Source organism: Chaetodon trifascialis, chromosome 13, assembly GCF_039877785.1.
Source record: "Chaetodon trifascialis isolate fChaTrf1 chromosome 13, fChaTrf1.hap1, whole genome shotgun sequence".
NCBI classification, from domain to species: Eukaryota; Metazoa; Chordata; class Actinopteri; order Chaetodontiformes; family Chaetodontidae; genus Chaetodon; species Chaetodon trifascialis.
The window spans coordinates 25,650,818-25,671,218 of NC_092068.1; the positions used below are offsets into that span (position 1 = coordinate 25,650,818).

At 47.4% G+C, this 20,401-nt stretch overlaps 2 protein-coding genes across 4 annotated transcripts; both read left to right on the forward strand.

Annotated features, from left to right (window-relative positions):
• The first annotated feature begins 1,707 nt into the window (after positions 1-1,707).
• On the forward strand, positions 1,708-8,464 carry sult6b1 (sulfotransferase family, cytosolic, 6b, member 1). Its single transcript, XM_070978311.1, has 7 exons — positions 1,708-2,069; positions 2,796-2,908; positions 4,726-4,815; positions 4,905-5,031; positions 6,366-6,460; positions 6,829-6,982; positions 7,674-8,464. The coding sequence occupies exons 1-7, from the start codon at positions 1,880-1,882 to the stop codon at positions 7,799-7,801; spliced, it is 897 nt and encodes a 298-aa protein (XP_070834412.1). The 5' UTR covers positions 1,708-1,879; the 3' UTR covers positions 7,802-8,464.
• A 1,049-nt stretch (positions 8,465-9,513) lies between these two features.
• znf365 (zinc finger protein 365) lies at positions 9,514-17,751 on the forward strand. Of its 3 annotated transcripts, none has more exons than XM_070978241.1 (6): positions 9,514-9,625; positions 10,608-11,314; positions 11,503-11,812; positions 12,331-12,502; positions 12,675-12,721; positions 13,111-17,751. In XM_070978241.1, the coding sequence occupies exons 2-6, from the start codon at positions 10,618-10,620 to the stop codon at positions 13,334-13,336; spliced, it is 1,452 nt and encodes a 483-aa protein (XP_070834342.1). In that variant the 5' UTR covers positions 9,514-9,625; positions 10,608-10,617; the 3' UTR covers positions 13,337-17,751. The 3 variants fall into 3 exon arrangements, with proteins under 3 accessions (XP_070834342.1, XP_070834344.1, XP_070834343.1); XM_070978243.1 differs by having other exon boundaries at positions 10,608-11,310; positions 11,505-11,812; XM_070978242.1 differs by having other exon boundaries at positions 9,535-9,665.
• Positions 17,752-20,401: the final 2,650 nt, after the last annotated feature.

Below are 20,401 nucleotides of genomic sequence, written 5' to 3' on the forward strand. Positions count from 1 at the left end.
TTGTCTGTCTTAAATCAAAAACACAGCTCTGTTTCAGGACCAGGCCTCTGGATTTGGATGGTTTGAACTCCATCCTGGCAGATTTGGTGAGCTCTACCACGTCTTCCACCATCCATCTGCTGTTTGGAGACTGTTTCTCTGCTGAGGAGGTTCACCGTCGCTGCAAACAAAATCACAGACAACGCAGACCTCCAGCTGCCGACAGTTGATGATGACGTTGCCAGAAGTGAAGCTCATCTTGAAGCAGTCTTGGAGAAGCTGCTGGAATTTTCCAGGCCCACGGTCGGCCTTCAGTCCCATATGCATTAGTTAGATGCAGTCACAGGACTGCCGGGTCTCCCTGATTCCATTTAGCATCCTCTGGGTCTTGGAGATGCTGCTCCATCAAGGAAGAAATCACAGAAGACATGTTTGTTTGTTTGTTTGTTTGTTTGTTTGTTTGTTTGTTTGGTTGGTTGGTTGGTTGGTTGGTTGGTTGGTTGGCTGGTTGGTTGGTTGGTTGGTTGGTTGGTTGGTTGATTATCATTAACTGACTGACTCCAGTGAACCTTATGAAACACAGAGTCAGAGTATGAAATGATTCCACAGATCAGGAAAGAGGATGTGAGATGAACTCTGCTGACACAGACAAGTTGTATGTTTAGGAGACCACAGCCTGCACGACAAGCTGCCCTCACTTCAACTGAGTCTCAACTTCTAAACTTGAGCCCTGTTACAAACGCTGACCCTGAACGTCTCTCAAAGGGACATTATTAGGGACAACATGTTGTGGCGAGCTGATAATTGTCGTAATAATCATAAACTTGTTATGAAACATTCGTGAATCGTAGCGGAGGCACATGGAGGAGGCCGGTGTGGATGGTTGGAGCACAGCTGGAGGTCTGCATCATGAGTGTGTGTGTGGTCACATTTGGACATCAAAAGCAGCTTCACTAACCTCAACAAAGTGCCGTCAGTGTCCAGAAATAGTCATTAAATGGTTTAATAATGCTGTAATACTTCAGTCAGGTATCATGTTGCAAGACATTTTAGCAGAAAATGAATTAAACACATTATCAGTGATGCATTAATACATTTCCTCTTTATTTTTACAGATGATGTCATGGTGATGTCATCAGTCAGGGCGTCTCTGTTGTTTTGACTTTGACCTTTTTTTTTTTCAGAACCTGCTCTGCAAGTGCACCAAATGCAGGAAGTGCAACAGTAAATGACTGGAAGATGAAGATATGAGGAGTGTGAGAAACATTCAGAATCAGGTCAGTAAGTTTTCACATGCCGGCGGGTTGCTGTTGGTAATTTGGTGCACAACAATAAACACAGGAAAACATAAGATGGTCAGAAGCTCTTCTCTGGTGAAAGAGCAATCTAACAATTATTTTATTGCTTCAGTCTTGTAGCAAAGTACATGAATGCACAGTTACACAAGAGGAAGGCCTGCAGAGAGCGAGGGACAAAGACCCCTCTGCACCCCTCTTATGTAACACCCCAAATGTCTGAGGACCAGGCTTTCAAACGTCCCCCTGTCCTTCCTAATGTCTGAAGTTTTTGTGGATGAGTTCCTCCTCGAGTTCGTAATGTAAGTGAAAAAAGTGATTGCTGATTTGCAGCTGAGTTTGACAGAATACTGTGTGCGTGTGTAGGAGGAGCCAGCCTCCTCCTCCTCCTCCTCCTCCTCCTCCTCCTCCTCCTCCTCCTCCTCTTAATGCACTGCACACAGGCTCTCAGAGCAGCCACAGCTGAACTGAAAGCATTTGTCTCTTTTTCCGGCGACACCCTGTTTACTCTGTTTGTGAAAGCTGCTCTTGAATTATTTCCTTTGATTTACTCTGAAAAGACGCCAAAGTTTCTCGTCTGCGCTGCTTCAAATCACTGCCTCAGAATGAGCGACTCAACCGCCAGCTTGGAGTCCAGGGTAGAGATGGGGAAGGACATCAGCGAGGAGGACAAGCTGTACAGATACAAGGGGGTGCTGTACCCCCTCATCGTGTGTCCCGAGGATCATCTGAAGCATCTGGAGAGCTTCAAGGCCCGAGAGGATGACATCATGCTGGTGGCTTATCCAAAATGTGGTGAGCAGGGATCCCATTACACATTTACTCATGAACAGAAGCTGCACCGTCAGAAGTCATTGAGAAAGGTTTTTTAGACTGCTCAGGTGAGTGGAGTCAGGTGGGCAGGATCAGGCATGGAAGCAGAAAAGTCGGGGAGCATCCAGTGGACAGGAAAAGAATAATGAGTGTACAAAGAGAGGCGACGTGACAAATCCGCCTCCTTATTATCATCATGTGAGGCCTTCACTGACATCACTTTGCAGGAATTCTGACCACTGCGGTCATACCTGAGTGACTCTGGTGATGATCTGATCTTTAAAAGCTCCATGTTAACACGACCTGTGATGTGTCACAGCACTCACCGTGTACTTTTCACCTTCCTGCTGCTGCGGTGCATTCGAGGAATGTGGCATGTTTTCTTTCTGTTGTGTTACTTTTTGAGACGTGTTTGAACAACAGCTGGCTAATGGAGAGACGACGTGAAGACAGTCCATAAACACATCCAAATGATCCAGGCTGATGTTTCCACAGCTGCTAAATGTGAACCATCAAGTGTTATCCTTCACTGAGTTTGGTGGTTTAAAACTGTGAATCTGACTGCAGTGGGTCTAAGGATGTGTGTGTGTGTGTGTGTGTGTGTGTGTGTGTGTGTGTGTGTGTGTGTGTGTGTGTGTGTCTGTGTGTGTGTGTGTGTGTGTGTGTGTGTGTGTGTGTGTGTGTGTGTGTGTGTGTGTGTGTGTGCAGGTTTTAACTGGATGGTCGGGGTGCTGAGGAAGATCATTGCAGCGGCCAAAGGGATTAACATGGAATCCATGATGCCTCCGCTGATCGAGTTTTTTGGACCAGATGTCTTAAAGGTACTCACTGGAGGTGTGTGTGTGTGCGCGCGTGTGTGTGCGTGCGTGTTGCAGCTAGTGTTTGCGTGACTGATGCAGATGCACAGACAGAGATAGTGTGTGTCTGCGTGTCAGCGTTCTGTCGAGTCACGCCATCAAACGTTATCTGAGCGATAGCTGACAGATTAAAGCTTCACTATGATTATTTTTCTATTAACATTTCTCACATAACTTTCTGTAACGTGAACAGAGTCTCTGACCGTCCTACGGACACGTCAGCGAGGTCAGAAACCTCTCACTGAGGATTAGAGGAGACGCTGTGGTGGAAAAGGTGTTGATCTGTGATGATGATTGATGAAGTGCTGCAGGTGAGCTGGTGGAGTCACAGCAGCTCGCTGTGGTCGGCGCTCTTCCTCTCTGCAGCACAGACCTCAGCACAGTGACACGCCAGAAACCAGGTGTTAATGTGACGGTACGTTCACCTGCACTGTGCTTCAGATCTGAGTATGCATGCAGGCTGATGGTCACGTTCAGCTGCAGCAGCGCTGGGCTCAAACATCTCTGTACTATTATCATAACTACACTGTGCTGACAGACTGGACTGTGTCCAGAGTGACTGAATGAAACTACAGGACCACATAAAAGCTGAATAAAGCTGCACTCACTGAGCGGATAGTGCACAACAAGATTCCTCATTTTGGTGGAAAAGAAATGAAATATGTTGTCTGTAAATTTACGATCGGCATCAACATTTTGCAAGTTGCCGGGTGCATTAAATAACAGCATCTCCACTCACGTTGCCACCTCCAGCACGGCAGTAGTTGTGGTTGCTGCACATGTACTTGTGCTATAATTTCCGTGTGCATTTGTTTGCTCTAGTTTCTATTTAATCAGCTCTTATCTCGGCCCACTTAAAATCGTTCATGTCTACCTGTGCTTATTAATCTGAACTTTTTTCCCCTGCGGTGAATCAATAAAACATTATCTTATCTCGCTTTTCTTCTCAATGACCCAGTGGAGCAAAACAAACAGACCAGACCTTATTAAACTCATGTTTCGGTTGTAGATCTGTTGACACTCAGATGTCAGCCAGAGTTCAGCGTCGCTGCAGTCAGAATACGATAATGTTCCCGTGTGAGGCGGCCATGACCACACAACGAAAACATCAGTCAGAGACTCACCTCATTTAAGAAAAATCAGCCAATAAAACAAGATGAAGAAGAAGCCTTATTACAAGTCTAAGTACCACAGAAACAGAATATTTTCACATTTTCTTTAATTTCATATCGAAGAATTCTCCAAAAAGGCAATTTACCACATGTTTACCAACATAAATATTCATATTCATTCAATCTTGGTGATGAAAGCTGTAAATAATCCGCTGCAGTGACGCATTGGTGTCTCATTTTTATCATTCAAAGGTGGGAAAAAGTTAGAAATAGTAGCTTTGTTTATCTTTGCTGCTGCCAGTGTGTGCAGTGACACACACACACACACACACACACACACACACACACACACACACACACACACACACACAGCAGTGTCAGTCACTCACGTCACATCTCCTGTGTCAGGTTTGGTCTTTCCGTCTGTCGTCTGTTTCCTCCATGTTTGTTTCCTCTGCTCTCTTTCCTTCTGAGTCCTCAGACTAAAATCTGTTAATGTCAGTGAAGAAGCTCTTATATGTGGCGTCTGTTTCCATCTGAAGACGACCGTCTCTCATCTTAGATTACGTTTAAACTCTTAGTCTGTAGTCACGTTCAAGACTTTGACTTCAGTCTGAGGGAAAGTCTGTGGCTTTATGTTAATAGAGTAAACACTCTCCCTCCCCCCAGACTGTGGAGGACGCTCCCTCTCCGAGGTTTCTGGGGACTCACATGCACCCCGACAACATCCCGTCCTCCTTCTACACAAAGAAAACCAAAGTAAGTTTATTTCCTGCTTTGGACGTTCTTCTCTGCTCCTCTGTCCTCGCCTGGTTCCTCGTCTAAAGTGTGTTTCCCTCGTTGTGCAGATGATGGTGGTCTTCAGGAACCCTAAGGACACTTTGGTCTCCTACTATCATTTCTTCAAAACCAACCCGGTCCTCCCATCTGGACAGTCCTGGGAAACTTTCTACTCCAACTTCATGAGTGGAGACGGTGAGACGTTCAGCAGCTCAGCAGTCACTCTTCATCCTGTGTTCGTTGGACCACATTTGAGGACGAGGCAGAACGTTAAATCAAAGTCTGCTTGTTCAGAGGAAAACTCAAAAACTTTCAAATATGGTGGAAAGTTCAGCCTGATGGCTGAGGAGCAAATTTTATTTTCATGACAAAACAGAGAAAAGAGAATGGGTCAAACCTGAAGTTGACCAAACAGTTGTCCAAACATTTTCCTCTTGACAGCTAACAAAGTTAGCAGGTTCAACACAGAAATATCAGCGTTTGTTTTGCACGTAGTTTGACTTCATGAGCCTGAGCTCTGTTGTGTTTATGAGCTAAAAAACAGCTGACTCAGCAGGGTCACTGCGGATGTGCTGCATGAACTTACACAAAAGTGGGAATAAAACAACACTGGTGCTTCATTCAGAGAGTTTACAACATCAAGACACGCAACATGTCTGATGTCTTCTCTGTCACGACACTGAGTCTGAAACAGTCCAGTCGTTCTGTGTAAAACATCAATAAAACAATTCAATGCTCTGTGACATAAACCAGCACAAACACGATATCTTTAAAGTTTGAGCTCATCAGCTTCACTGATTCTTGTAAACACAAGTATTGTAATGTAAAAATACACAATTACAGGTAAATGTACATAAATAGAGTAACAGTTAAGTGGACAGTGAACTTAAAGCAGAGCTGGAAAATAAATCAATGCAGCATCCTGATATGATTCAGTGCTGTCTGAGATTCAGTGATGCGTCCCAGGAATCGCCTCGTCTTTTAGGTTAGAATCCTGAAGATTTCATTGGTTTGATGACACCTGTGGTCACCGTTGTTACAAATGCTTGTTTCCAGCACAGCCAAACGTTGTCCTTCCTGTGACTGCTTCACAATAAAAGCCTCCCACGTGAATGCTTTGATCGACTGTCACTTTATTGTTTTGAATGTCAAGTCTTCGTGCACACAGAGGCCAGCCATCACGTAGACGCAGTGGAGGAGGAAGTAGAAGTGCAGTAGAGGTATAAGCGGCGTGAGGAGCTGTGGAGCCTCTGCAACACGTCGCTCCAGCTGCCTGAACTGTACTCTGTCAGTCACTATCACCGCCCACAGATCACAGATCTGTACAGAGGTTAACTTTACAGCTTCACAGCTTCAGGCGCTGCCACTCCCAGCTGCTCTGCAGTAACCCTGACCCTGCCGTTCCCCATCACCGGCCTTCAGCACCTGAACACTGCACAGCTGTTTGCCCATCAGCCCTGCAGAAACAGCACATATGAGCCACCTCCTTTCACTTCCTGACAGATTGTCTGTGTTGTTTGCTGCCATAGTGCCCTGGGGCTCATACTTTGACCACACTCTGGCCTGGGAGAAGAGGCTGGACGATCCCAACGTCATGGTGGTCACCTATGAGGAGCTGAAACAGGTAGATCAGACACACACTGTTTGGTTGTGGCTGGATAATACAGAAGATTGACAATCTGACTTGTGCTTGTAAAATGTTCAGAAATCACATAAAGCATGTGAGGCTTCGCTGTTTTTAGCCGTGATAAACGAGCCTCCAGTCAATGTGTGATGTGATGAATTCAAATGTGCTTTCTTAAAGTCTCTGCTGGCAGTTTTTAAATCATCGTCAGTGTTTAAATAGATTTCCTCTCTCCCAGTCAGCCGTCGGCTTCAGTTCATTTCTCAGAAAAATCAGCCTGCAGGGAGAAAATCAATCCGTCCAAAGCGTTTCTGGTAGGACTTCGCTGTCTGTCTGTGACGGCTCGGCTTCTGTTTCCCGTCTTGCAGGACTTGAGCAAGAGCATCCGTCTGATCTCCACCTTCTTTGGCTGCAGCCTGACGGAGGCTCAGGTCCAGCAGATCACAGAGGCGAGCTCCTTCAAGGCCATGAAGCAGAACGCCTCCTTCTCGCACACTCTGGGAGACTCCATCTTCAGAAAAGGTGACCCAGACTTCAAACATCTGGCAGGAGTTCTGTTTTTACTGGATTTATGAGCCGTTTCATCCTTTCTACTCTTTTTCATTTAAAAACTCAAACTCTACTGCAGCGTGCACATTCACTGCATCTACAGTACATGTCACGTGTTCTGCATCTGCGTCACTGAGGGTCCTGCTGACTGAAACTCTGAAGCCAAATCTGTTCGCTTATCAGATCTACGTCTTTTCCTGTGATTTAACATGAATATTTGGCTGTCTGGTCTCGGCTGCTTGGCTTTGCAACATGCATTTGTGTAATGAGTCAAAGAAAGCGGCAGAGTGATCTGAAAGCAAACAGGTGGACCACAGCAAGGTCAAATAACTCATATTTACACACGTCTGCATCCTGGAAGGTGATACCATGTTGAAAAGCATCATTGCTTGTTCGTGACCAGGTATTCTGTGAGTGCAGGGAGGACAGGTAAATCATTCACAGGGACTTCATGTCATTAAGTTCACTTATCTCATGTCTGTAGTAAAATAGAGCTGGAGCCTGGCTTAGCTTAAAGAGTGAAAGGAGAGGAACACACACACACACACACACACACACACACACACACACACCACCTTTCTATACATGCCGAATCTCGCTTGCTTGATCTCTACACAAACAGAAATGTACAGATGTACGGTGTGGTATTTTTGTCCCTGAGCAGGCGAGGTCGGGGACTGGAAGAACCACTTCACAGCAGAACAAAGCCAAAAGATGGACGACGCCTTCCACAAACACCTGGCAGGAACGAGGCTGGGAGCCAAACTCAACTACCAGCAGTACTGTCAGTAGTACGTTTACTGCAGTCAGCAGTGAGAGAGCAGAGATTTGTGGAGTTCAGACTTTATGTGTCAGCTAGAGGCAGAAAGTCCTGACTGTCCTCAGTCTGGAGAGAAAGCAAGAAAGGAGCATGGCAGTGAAGTGTGACCCCCTGAAGGATGACTTTATGTAGGAGTCAGACTTTGGTGCCTCCCAGTGCTGGAAAATTGCTATGACATCTGAATGATTTGAAAGTCACTGTATTTAAACACAAATTCAACATTTTAGAGTTACTTATGAAAAGAAGAACTGAGCCTAGCTGATGAATTTTGAGATGATTGGTCTTTCTGGAAGTTGCTTGGTGATTTCTTAATAATAGGAACTGCAGCTTCAGGCTGCTCGTTCTGTTTTAACAGCAGTTTTTTCTCAGCAAATGCAGATTTGTATTCAGACCACAGTTAATCAGACTCCCCTGTTCACTTTCTGGCTTAGATTTTCTGCCAATAACACCTGAATGCAGCTGGCTGCTACTCATGGCTTCACCTCTGGCTCTGAAGCTGTTCCTTTGAAACAAAACTTTGATGAGATTATCAGCTATTAGACATATACACAATCACTGTTTGCATGTATACATTACATACAGTACATCACTGTACATGATCATGATGAGAAATAAAACCCTTTTCAAATTGTTTGACTCCATCTTTGACTCCTTTGACTCCATCTTGAGACGACCTACCAAACAGCGTGTATGAGAGCAGGTTTATGTCTGATCCAGGGTCAGTTTGAGTGCTCCCATCAGGCTGGAGGACGAAGAGGGTGTCACTCTTCTTCCTTTATAACTTCTGGTCGTCATTAAATTTTTCTCTGGGCACAATCATTCAACACTGATCATTGAACTTGGAAACTGAATTTAGTTCCTCAAATTTATTGGTCATAATAAATGAGCACATGCAAGTAAGGAATAATTTTAAGTGGTGCAAGTGCGATATCAAGCTGTAATTATTTGTATTCTCCTTTTTAAGTTGATATTTTGCGTTTTTTTATACAGGCAATTATATAGAATTATGTCTGTCTGTCCGGATAGATAATAGAGAGACTGATATCCATCCATTATCTATACCGCCTATCCCTTTCGGGGTTGCGGGGGGCTGGAGCCTATCCCAGCTACAATGGGCGAGAGGCGGGGTACACCCTGAACCGGTCGCCAGCCGATTGCAGGGCCACATGCAAAGACAGACAAACATTCACACTCACACCTACGGACAATTTAGAGTCATCAATTAACCTAATGAGCATGTTTTTGGTCTGTGGGAGGAAGCCGGAGTACCCGGAGAGAACCCACGCATGCACGGGAAGGACATGCAAACTTCACACAGAAAGGCCCCGCCTGACCCGGGGATCGAACCGGCAACCTTCTTGCTGTGAGGCACCCACACTACCTGCTGTGCCACCGTGCAGAGACTGATATGAAGGATGATAATGATAAAATTATACTTTGCCTCGTTCAACATTGTTCCACGTGTGATAAATATTTCAGAAAAGTGCAAAATGAATTAAAAATTCAGTGTACTTTATAGAAGGTACGAATTTAACATTACATAGTAGTACACATAGTCAGAGAGAGAACATAAGAAGAAAAAGGCACAACGAAATTATTTTTTTAAAATCCTGACCGGAAGTGGTGTCCACTGTTACGCCCTCCATTGGCTTAATTGTGAAAGGCTAACCGGATGTCGTGTTGCTCTCGCTCGGTGGCTAACCTGACGACGGTCCACGGTGTGTCTCCTGAATGAATGACATCATGCGGGCTGCTGTCTGTCTCCATCTGCGACATGACGCCGTCAGACATTAACGGTTAGAGGTTTATTTACAGTCCGCCGTTAAACCGCTCGCGGTAAGAGCAGCACGTTCACCGTTTTCTGTCCGGTCGTGATTCAGCGATTGTTTGTCGCTGCTAGCTAACGTTAGCCTCCGCTGCCCAGTGGCTAACGTTACGGCGGCTAATGATGCTAAAGCTGTGAGGGATGACCTGTTACGCAGAACTGAATGGACCCTGAAGGGAAAGTGGAAAAGGACAAATGTCCTGTTTGTTTCGTTTGTGTCCGCAGAGTAAAGCCGCTGTTCGGCTGCTCGGGTCACCTGCTGTCATCGCGTCTGTCCTCCTGTCTCACGGACAGATGACACTGCTGTCCTGCTACTTTCACTCTGGTTACAGCATTCACTGATTTATAAAATGTGCCTGTAATCAGCTGCGCGTCGTTTGATTTGATGATCATTTTATGACAAAATGCAGATTAACGCGAGATTTTCAATTGTTTTTCCGCGTCAGTGTGTTTACCTGCTTCAGGTAATCAGAGGACTCCAGTGAACCAATAGCAGCTCAGTCAGTCCTCAGGTGTCTTTGCCTCAGACACTTTGTGTCTCTCATGGACTTTGAGCTGCAGTATGAAGATCGTCATGCAGAGATTTTAGATTATGATGTATTAATCTGGATTAATCTCACTGGCAGCTCATTTTAAGGCTTCAACTAAGAAAATTTCCATTATTTGTCAATTTTTCTGTTCAATTTTCCCAATAAATGTCAGAAAATAATGCAAAATGAAAATGATCACTTCATACAAAAGCAGCAAATCTTAAAACCGACAACATTGAACTAAAGAATATTTTTGTTTGCTCAATAAACATCAAAATAATTTGATTTCTGTTAATTGACAAGTTGATTAATCGGTAATGTTTCTGGTATTTTTATGTCATAAAGGACTTAAATGAAGATCAGACCTCACCGTCGTCTCTGTTAAATGGAGTAAAAGCCGTGTTCTGTGTTTCTGCGCTCCAGGTGTGGAGTGATGCAGCAGAAGTTGTGTTCCAGAGGTTCTGGTTCCTTCCTCCTGGAGAGGAATGGCCAGGCCTGCGGCGCCGTCACCGTCACCTCCTGCGACCTCCCCTTCCGCTGCCCCCGCTGTGGCGAGCAGGAGCGCTTCCGCAGCCTGGCCTCGCTCCGCGCCCACCTGGAGTACCGCCACTCGTACCGCTCGCCGGACGTAATCGCCGGCGGCTTCAGCATCACCGGCAAGCTCCCCGACCCGTTGACGGCGGCGATCCCCTGGCACGACATGAGCCTCCCGACCCGCAGGGGGCAGCAGGGCGCCGGGCGGCCCCCGCACGCCCGCTCCCTCAGTGACAGCAGAGACAGCGGTTACCTCCACTCCTACAGCTCCGTGAGGAGACGCACCCAGAGCGTCGGGGTGGGGACGCAGGCTGAGGAGGATGACGAGGAGGACGAGGATGAAGAGGAGGCGGGCACAGAAGATGAAGATGTGGGAGAAGAAGAGGTGGAGGTGGAGGACGAAGGTGGAGAGAAAGATGGAGGCAGAAATGAGGAGGATTTCAAAATGTCCATCAGAAAGTCAAACACAGGCCATCACCTCAACCACCATCACCTCCCCTTCCCTCCTTCGGCTCCTCTTGGCCTCCCTTTAGACCCGGACCTGGACCTGGACCTGGACCTGGACCTGGACCTGGGCCTGGGCCTGGGCCTGGTCGGTGCGTTCGGGTTTAGATGCTGGAATCTGATCTGTGTCTTTGTTTGTCACGCTGGTCTTTATTGAGTGGTTCAGTGTGAGCTGCCGTGTTGCGTGATATTAATATTTAATGTGAAGAACGAGCAGCCAGACGATCGCACACGGTCGTGAGCACGCAGCTAAAACCGTCTCCTTTCCTGTGACCACCAGAGCAGAACTCGTACTCCGGGCTGGAGACGGCCGCGGCCTCGGCCGCCGTGCGCCGGCGGCTGGCCAGCATCCTGCGGGCGGCCGACACCACCATGCAGCGCCGGCTGGCCAAGGTGAGCACGGAGCTGGCCCAGACCGACACGGAGCTCCTGTGTGAGCGCGCCCACTCGCAGCACCTGGCCCAGGAGAGGCAGGAGGTCGCCGAGAGGGAGAGGTCGCTGAGCCGGCAGGTGGACGTGGCTGTCATGGTGATCGCCGCGTTGAGGGAGCAGCTCAACGCCTCGGAGAACGAGCTGGAACGACGAGAGAGGTAAACGGGCGGATGGGGCTCCTGGAGGCCTTAAAGGGGAGTGTCCACAGCAGCTCGCTTAAAGGGTTCTTTCCCAGTTAGCCTTCACTTTGTCTCAATTTGTCACGCAGAGGCCCGGTGGAGCGCCGGGTCCCGGGTCAAGCACCCGGACCCCCCGACGGTAGATCTGCTCATGCATGAACGCTGCATTGAAACGTCAACTCAGTCTGCCAAAAATCTTTAAATGTGACTTTAACAGACGGCTGAAGCATAACGTAAAACCTCAGCCGTGACGCTGCCGACTGAACCGGCTTCTCCAGCCATTCGCCTGAAGTCGGGGCGCTCACAGGAGACAGAGTTTTAAAAAACGGTCAAAATTGAAGCAGCAGAGGCTGAAATTACTCGACATTTAGTCTCCAGTGAGGGTCAAACGTCGTAACATCCACAATGCAGCTCGGTAACATCTTCCATCAGACTCTTCCTCCGAACCGAACGCCAGCTTTCCTGCCGCTGTGCTGAAGTCTGCTTTTGTTTTCCAGGGAGGTGATAACCATCCAGAAGTTTCTGGAAGCGGCGGCTCGACAGGAAACGTGCGGTAAAGTTCGAATCCAGCGCTTCATCGAGAATCTGCTGAGGCGCATCGCTCTGGCCGAGAGGCTGGTGGAGTATTACCAGGTCAACGGCAGCCCGCAGCAGTGCAACCACTACAAGGTACGACGCACACACACAGGTGCGTTTAGTGACACCTGTGGTCAGGTGAAAGGTTGGTGGCGCTCAGCTGGTCGTGTGACCTGCTCCGCCACTCTCAGCTTGTTTTTGGTCCGTTTGTGAGCACTGGCCTGAAAACGTGACCTGACCTTTGACCTTTTCTGTGTCCTGTCAGCACCAGCAGCCGACTGATAACGGACCTCACAGAATCACTAAAAGCAGGTGAGTCCCTCGTCGTGGCTTACATGAGGTTAAGCGCTCGGCAGGTAAACGCTCCGCCGTCGGTCCAAATCAAAGCCAGACGGCGACAGAGCGGCTGATCAATCATTGACGAGGGCCGGCGTGTCGCTGTCAGATTTCTGTGTCGCCGTCATGTTTAATTCATCGTTGAACATGCGACACTTTGTCCGTCCACTCAGGCAGTGGAGTGGGATTACCTGTGTGTGTGTGTGTGTGTGTGTGTGTGTGTGTGTGTGTGTGTGTGTGTGTGTGTGTGTGTAGGCACAGTGGTTTTGTTCGAGCGCCCTCTGGTGGTTTAAACTGGTTTACATTCACTGCAGCCTCCCTCCTCTTCCTCTGTGTGTTTGTTCACGGTCGTTTGACATTTCCAGGTCGGCGGGGGGTCAGCTCTCCTCATCTGGTCTCCATGACAACAGAACCCAGTCCTCCTCCAAGTTCGGCGGCCGTCCTCTGCTGTCCAAAGCGGGCGGGGAGCGAGACCGGGAGCGGGAGCACCGGGAGCGGCTGGCCCAGTCGTCCCGGCTGTTCTGCAGACCCGAACACAGAGACGACATCTGGAACCACCAGCGGCGCCGGTCCGCCGGGTACGAGGCGTAGAACTGTGGAGCAGCTCCGAGGAGAGGGGGGGTCAGCGGTAAAACTTTATTTAACCATGACTTTGTTCCAGTGTGTTAAACTATGGAAAAGTACTGCGAGGGCACGTCGACGTCAGGCGTGTCTGCACCGATGCTCCCGTTCACGTCTCTCAAAGTAAACTCGACTTAAGTCTCTGAGCCGGCAGCAAAGTCTGTCTCACGGTGACATTTTGAAATGACTGAAGCTGAAACAGGAAGTCAAGTCGCTGTGAGCACGAACGGAGCGACTGCTGAGCTTAATTTGAGAAACTTGTTCTTGGTGTAAGAATGAAAAATCAACACATTTTAAGCTGAGAGGGATTTTTTTATTTCCTTTGCATGACCTGAAATCACCTCTGAAATGTTTGTGTTGTCTGGAGACAGCTGCTCCTCCTGAGTGACGCTCCCACTGCAGTTTTTAACCCATTACTTTTCTAAGTGGAGGAAAAGCAGAGAAAATGAAAGTTCAGATGAATCGTGAGCGCGAGCTGCTCGGTTTGAAGCGATCTGATCGCTGATGAGACAAAAAAACAAAAAGCAACAGTAACTTTTCCAGTTTCTTCAAATTGAAGAAAACTCCTCACAGTAAGTATTACTGCGTAACAGGGTTTGAGATCTTAATGCAATAACAAACACGACTGTGTGGACACTTTCTACCGCCGGGCTTCGGTACTTTTCCATAGGTTACTGCACTGAAATGGAGCTGTGTGAAGCGTTAACTGGGCGTTTCCAGCCGGACGCGAGCGTGGGTAAACTTCAGTGTTCAAACACAGAAATGATTGACAGCTTCTCGTCTTTTGTCTCGTTTGTCAGCACAAACCGTCATATTTACTGCAGTATAATAGGTGATCAGTCGTTAGTGTATTTTAGAGACACTTCAGGTGAAAATGTGCTTTCGTATTCATCCTCTGATTTGAGGTTTAGTCACAGCTGAGGTCTGACGGCGGAAACCGTTTCCTTCCTGAATCAGATGGAATGAGATCAGCAGTGACGTCGACGACTCGTCCTCTCCTCTGGTTGAACCTTCACGTCCCGCCTGGTTCCCAGAACCTCCCGATCCGTCCAGTTGTCTCGTCTCTGTCTGTGCTTTCAAGGCCAAACGGCAGCCATCGCTGCCTGCGATCATCCAGATCGTTGACGTGGATCCTCAAACAGCAATTGTCCAATCGCAGCTCAGCTTTGAGTTTGTCCACGTGTTGACGCAGTTAGCATGGGACAGCAGAACGGGAGATGCTCCAAGTATGAAGACTTTGGATGGTGGAAGATGTGTTTGTCTGCTCTAATGTGAGCTGCAGACGTTGGCATGTTCAGCTAGCTGAGTACCTCTGAGGCAAAGCAGCATTTCATATTCTGTTTCTTAGTTCAGTCACGACTCGCTCATCCACCGTGTCGCACTTCCCCGCAGTGTGGGAGATGCTCCAGGATCAGACTTTAGGCTAACGCTAGCAGGTTGGTCCTGCTCTTTGCTGGATTCTGGAGAGTTTAAACTCCAACCTGAAATAATGTCACGTTCCTCAAACAAACTGGTTTGTCCTAATCTTAAAAGTTTGAAAAGAACTAGCAAGCTAACAGTTTCTTTGCTTCCATGTCTCCTACTGAGGAAGACTGAGGATGCAGACTTTTAACCTGTTAGCTTTAGCCTCAGTCTTAGCATGCGGTCGTACATGCAGCCATCAGATGCATATTTAAGACCCCTTTAGAGGATTCTCATGTTAAAACAAGTCAATTCTGAAGATTAAAAAGGCAGCCAGACTCATAGATTTGATGTTAGCTTAATTAGCTCGCTGACTAGAGAGCCTGCTTTTATCCACCTCTGTCAAATCTGAAATCAGATGCCCTTGTTATCGTCATCATCAGCTCCATTTGTACTGAAGGCTCGGTAGCATAAAGTCCAGCCTGCACCACGTGCACCACCACCAGCATCAAGACTCGGCCGGAGTCCCGGGGTCACAGGGTTCATCCTCACAGACGGAGTCAGTGAGCAGCATCTGTATCCACACATCGCCGACACGTTCTGGACCTTTTGTCGCGTCCTCGCAGCTCTGGTTGGTTCGTAAAGCACAGACAGGAGCTTGATGACACCAGACCTGAGTCAGATTAGCTCTGCATCGAATTCTTGGCTGTTGTTTGAAGAGGCTTCAAGGTTCACGACACGAGGACCAATCCAGCGACTGCCTGGCACCCGTACACAGAGAGAAACCTTAGATATATTCACATGGATTAACTTTATGGTGATTTTAATTTAGCGGCAGTCGTAGTCGTATGTTGCCAACTAGCCACCATCCTGCCGCCACAGCAGGATGAAACCAGAGATGTAGTGAAGAATAACCTCCGACAGAAGTGAACCCACTAAAGGAGCAGTCAAACATTTTGGAAAGTACGCTCCTTTTCCATCATAGCGTGTGTTAGCCTAGCTTAGCGCAAAGACTGGAGAGCAGGGAGAAACTGCTAGCATAGCTCCATCACAGGTGAAAACAATACACCTTCAAACAAGCATGAAGCAAATCAGTGGAGGCACCAGTTACTGAAAGGGGACAGCTGGGTTTCATAACTAGCACTGAATGCTAACCGCTAACAGCTCAGAGTGTCACAGCTGATAGATCTTCTTCAGTGAGCCTCCTTCATCACCATGATCACACACACCGTCCTGCTGCCACAAACACTACACCACCATGTGGATTCATCCGCCGCTGAAAATAGTCCCAACAAAGGCTCTATTTCCTCCTGTTTCCTCCTGATGTACAGACAGGAAGTCAGAAGACGGACGGACACATGCTTGGTTCTGGTCTTTAAATGGGATTTTTTACAATAACAAAAAGAAACTTTAACTTCAGTCCGTCCTGTCAGTGAAGCTTATGGGAAGGTGTTTGTTTTTGTCACTTTTGGTGGCGCTCGGCACTTTCCTGCTTCCAGTCTTTGACAAATGTTACCCTCCACTACATCGCCGGATACAACAGGTCACGTCCGTGCAGGTGGAGCTGGCTCAGGTGTGGAGGACGCCACGCGTATAACGAATGTACTCGAGTTAACGTAGCTCATCCTGAAGAGCTGCCGTGCTGCGAGGCTCCAGCCGGCGCTCCTTCACACAGAAACGGGTGGAGATTCTCCGATCACACATGAATGACGTCGTATCAACGCTTTCATCCAAAGTGACTTACAGTGCCGTGAATGCAGTACAGCACAGTACATTTGCAGTAAACTAAGCAGCTCATGACGGCTTGTTTGATAGAATCATTCCTGTCTGCGTCGTTCTGTTTACGCGTCATCTTTGCACTCATCCAATGACGTGAATGTAAATGTAAAAGATGGTATTCGGTGTAAAATGTATCTTCGGTGTTGGTGGTTTAGGTTTCGTTGAGGTGTTGATAGATATTTTGTATACAAAGCTGTTACGTGTCGTCGAGTGGAAGTAGTAGTCCTGCAGTACTTTAACTTGGCAGAACATTTTTCTGGGTTTATCTTTCATTTCTTTTATTAAAACAGGGTGTCTGCAGGTCCTGGAAAGGTCCTGGAATATGTTATGTAAATTCAAGGCCTTTCAGGGTTTGTCTCAGTGATGAATGCAGCTGTCAGAGTCGAAACGTACCGGACGGTGGTGACGTGGTGCCTCTTCTGAGGGTCACATGATGATCTGTGATTTGATTTTAGTTCAGATTTCTAATTGACTTTCATTAAGATTCTGAAATGTAGGTGAGCAGAACTTTCAGGCACCTTTTTCAAAGACCTGACCAGCTTTATGATTTGTTCCAAATTTATGGAAAGTGGCCGTCTTTGAAGCCAAATGTTATTCTCTCCTTTCTGTTGTCAGTTTAACAAAAGTCACGCTGAGCGGCGTTAGCACCCGTCGCTTTAGCGGCTTCATGGGCGTAAGCTGGAATTTTGTCAGGTTTACTCTCCGCTGATCCAGGTAGATCTGACAGACTGAGTGTTCCAGAGATCCACGTGTGATCAGAGTCCTTTAGCACTGATGATGGAAGGCCGAGCGTTTCCGCTGCTGTCCGTTAAAAACCCCGTTTCTCCGAGAACCAGTAAACGAATCCTCTGCAGATGAACAGCATGAAACACGTTTGTTTTTCAGTTTAATGTGGGGTTTTTATGCAAACAGCAGCCTGACAGGTGTGTGTGTGTGTGTGTGTGTGTGTGTGTGTGTGTGTGTGTGTGTGTGTGTGTGTGTGTGTGTGTGTGTGTGTGTGTGTGTGTGTGTGTGTGTGTGTGTGTGTGTGTGTGTGTGCGCGCAGTGCTTCAGTTGTCTCTGCTTCCTGTTGTGTGCTCATGGCGCTCAGTCATTGGTCGGTGGTGGAAGATGCATGAAGCAGCCCGACTACTACTCCTACTACATATGTAGCTGTTGTGTTACTGTGAAAGCATGCTTCATATGTAGCCACAAAAAAAAGCAAAGTACTTATAAAATACTGTTATCTTGTACTACTATGTGTACTTTTGTAGCAGAGCGAGGTCTATTTTAAAGGGATAGTATTTGAGGGAGAGTTGCACTAAAGCAACCGGCAGCGCTTCGCCTGGAGCTGTCGGCTCGTTGCTCGCTGGACAATCAGCAGGGTTCACGCACACGTCTGCAGGGCGTTTAAGCGCTTCGGTGCTTTCAGACGTTTCTGGAAAATGTGCAAAAGCTCTGAAACGAGGAGAGAAAAGGTGGAGTTAACGTGGGTTTGAAGACGACACTACTACCTTTCATGGCGTGAGTCGGTGGAGACGAAGTTAGTTTTATGTGTGGACCGTTTCCGCCACGCGTTCGATATCCGTCACTCATCACGTCGGTCTGTAGGGATTTCCTTTGCAGAAGTAATCTCTAGTTTTGTGCCTTCACTCAAAAACTCTGTAGTCTGTATAACACTGTGCAAAATGCAATACTGTGAAGAACTGGAATAGTTTTTCTGTTGAAACTCGTCGGTCTGTGATAAACATCGCAGAGCAAACATGACCCCACCGTTATGACCGCGCTGGTGTTTATTCATCACTGAGAAGGAATCCTAAAAGACGCTTTGACTTTTCATTTAGCGCCACCAGCAGGTCACAGTTCCCTCTTTACACTTGACTGCTTTCATTTTGTCCTTTTTTTTTTAAATTGATGATTGACCTTTAATTTGTTCTCTGTGTTTTGTTGTTCAGTATGAGACACAGTGATCTGTATATTGTTGAATGTCACTAAAGTTAGATGAGTTTAAAGAAGCTTTCTGTCATCACTGCGTGCTTTTTCCACCTCTCTGGAGGCCTGGATTTGAATTGCTTTGTTGCAGTACCCTCAAATGACCACTTGATGTCGCTGTCCTGCTACAGGAGCGCAGGCACAGGCGTGTCTCCCTGTTGGATGAGGGGTCGCATCAGGATTCACTGGGTTTTCTGCACTTTATCTCAACAAAACTCGACTTCTTCTTCTTCTTCTTAAGCAATTAATTTCCAACATTTCCCAGAATGCCTCCTGTGACCTTTTTGTGTCCAGCTGGGGTTCATGATTGGGTAACTCTGACCTGCTTTAGTGCCAAAGTTTGTCCAGCACTTTGGTTTATGACCAAATATCCGCTAAGCTAACGATATCCCATCAGCCTCAGCTGTACATTTAGTGATAAAAAGCAAATGTTAACATGCTAAGCTAACATGATGAACATGAGCATGTTAGCATGCTGTTAGCATTCAGCTCAAAACACCAGGATGCCTGAAGCCTGACTGGTCAGCTGACACTTTTCATGAACTGAGTGAAATACCACAACACCAGCTGATCCCAGAGGCTCTTTAAAGGGTTTATTAGAAGTATACATTTACCTGAAATGGAAAGACTCAAGTAAAAGTACTTCTTTTTACTTGTACTTGTTTTTAAGCAGTACGAGTAAGAGTAAATGTACTTAGTTACATTCCACCAGTGGGAGTGTTTCTGAGTCAAGACCTGTCATGTGTCTAAGAGCACGAGAGCGGCCAAACTTTATTTGGGATGATGATGATGATGATGATGATGAAGAAAACAGCGTGTTCATCAGCAGACACAAACACAAACACCCCCCTCCCACACACACACAGAAGAACCCGCATGATGATGACGACAGTGTGTCCACGCTGGCTTTATTTGCTGCTAATTATATGACAGCCCACACACACACACACACACACACACACACACACACACACACACACACACACTGTATGGAAGTCGACGGCGCTCTCGGTTCTTCAGTGAACAAACAGGCTGCTCATGGTGTCATTTGATTTATTGTAACTTTATTGATAGACACAGATCATTACACATCAGCTGAAGAGTCACAACCTCTGAAGAAGATCAGTGTTATGAAAAGATCTGGACACCCTGAGTGTGAAAATGTGCTTTAAAAGACACGAGAGCGAAGCAGACTGTAGCTGTGAGAGCCGTGACGCCATGACAGCAGCTCCCGCTCATCTCGGCTGTCCAAACTGAGCTGGAGGGAAAACTCAAATATGTCGAAGTGGTGAAACTCAGAGCCCACGCAGCCGTCTGTGGAGGCTTCTTCTTCTCTGCCGTGCGGCGTCAGAGCTCGAAAACACTGACGTAGGATCGATCGTCACCTGTGCAGGTGTGGTCGAGCTCCTCTTCCTCCTCTCGCTGGGCTTTTCTTTCCCTCTCAAGCCGCCGGCCTTGAAGCGGCCTCTGATCGCTGCCAGGCTGGTTCTTCTGAGCGCGTCAGCTTCATCTCTGCACGTGTTTTTATTCTGTGTTTCGGCCTCATGCAGAAAAGCATCTGTGTGCTGGGGGGAGATGAGCTCGAGGCTGCGGCAGAATGTTAAATGACTTGTTGTGTTACGCTTCCTAACTGCATCACCACGTGTCAACAAACACTGCGGGCTGCTGTTGATCCTCCGTGGAGAGTCAACACGGTAACACGACGCTTTGACGTCACCGCGCTCTAAGTCCGCACGCACGGCTGTCACATCGCGGCTTTGACGTCGGACGGTCGCTGCCGAGCAAAACTGTTTTCTGAAGCTGTCACGCGGTCGTATCAGCGCGAGCATCTACAGATTGTCGCCCTGCAGGCTGACCACCGTCCACAGGCCACAGATAACAGAC

Excerpts from the sequence above, each read along its gene's own strand:
- sult6b1 (XM_070978311.1), top strand. The coding sequence starts at position 1,880 with ATGAGCGACTCAACCGCCAGCTTGGAGTCCAGGGTAGAGATGGGGAAG. Across the intron at positions 2,070-2,795 it reads GGTGGCTTATCCAAAATGTG|GTTTTAACTGGATGGTCGGG; the intron begins GTGAGCAGGGAT and ends GTGTGTGTGCAG. Across the intron at positions 6,983-7,673 it reads AGACTCCATCTTCAGAAAAG|GCGAGGTCGGGGACTGGAAG; the intron begins GTGACCCAGACT and ends GTCCCTGAGCAG.
- znf365 (XM_070978241.1), top strand. The coding sequence starts at position 10,618 with ATGCAGCAGAAGTTGTGTTCCAGAGGTTCTGGTTCCTTCCTCCTGGAG. Across the intron at positions 11,315-11,502 it reads CCTGGGCCTGGGCCTGGTCG|AGCAGAACTCGTACTCCGGG; the intron begins GTGCGTTCGGGT and ends TGTGACCACCAG. Across the intron at positions 12,722-13,110 it reads CACAGAATCACTAAAAGCAG|GTCGGCGGGGGGTCAGCTCT; the intron begins GTGAGTCCCTCG and ends TGACATTTCCAG.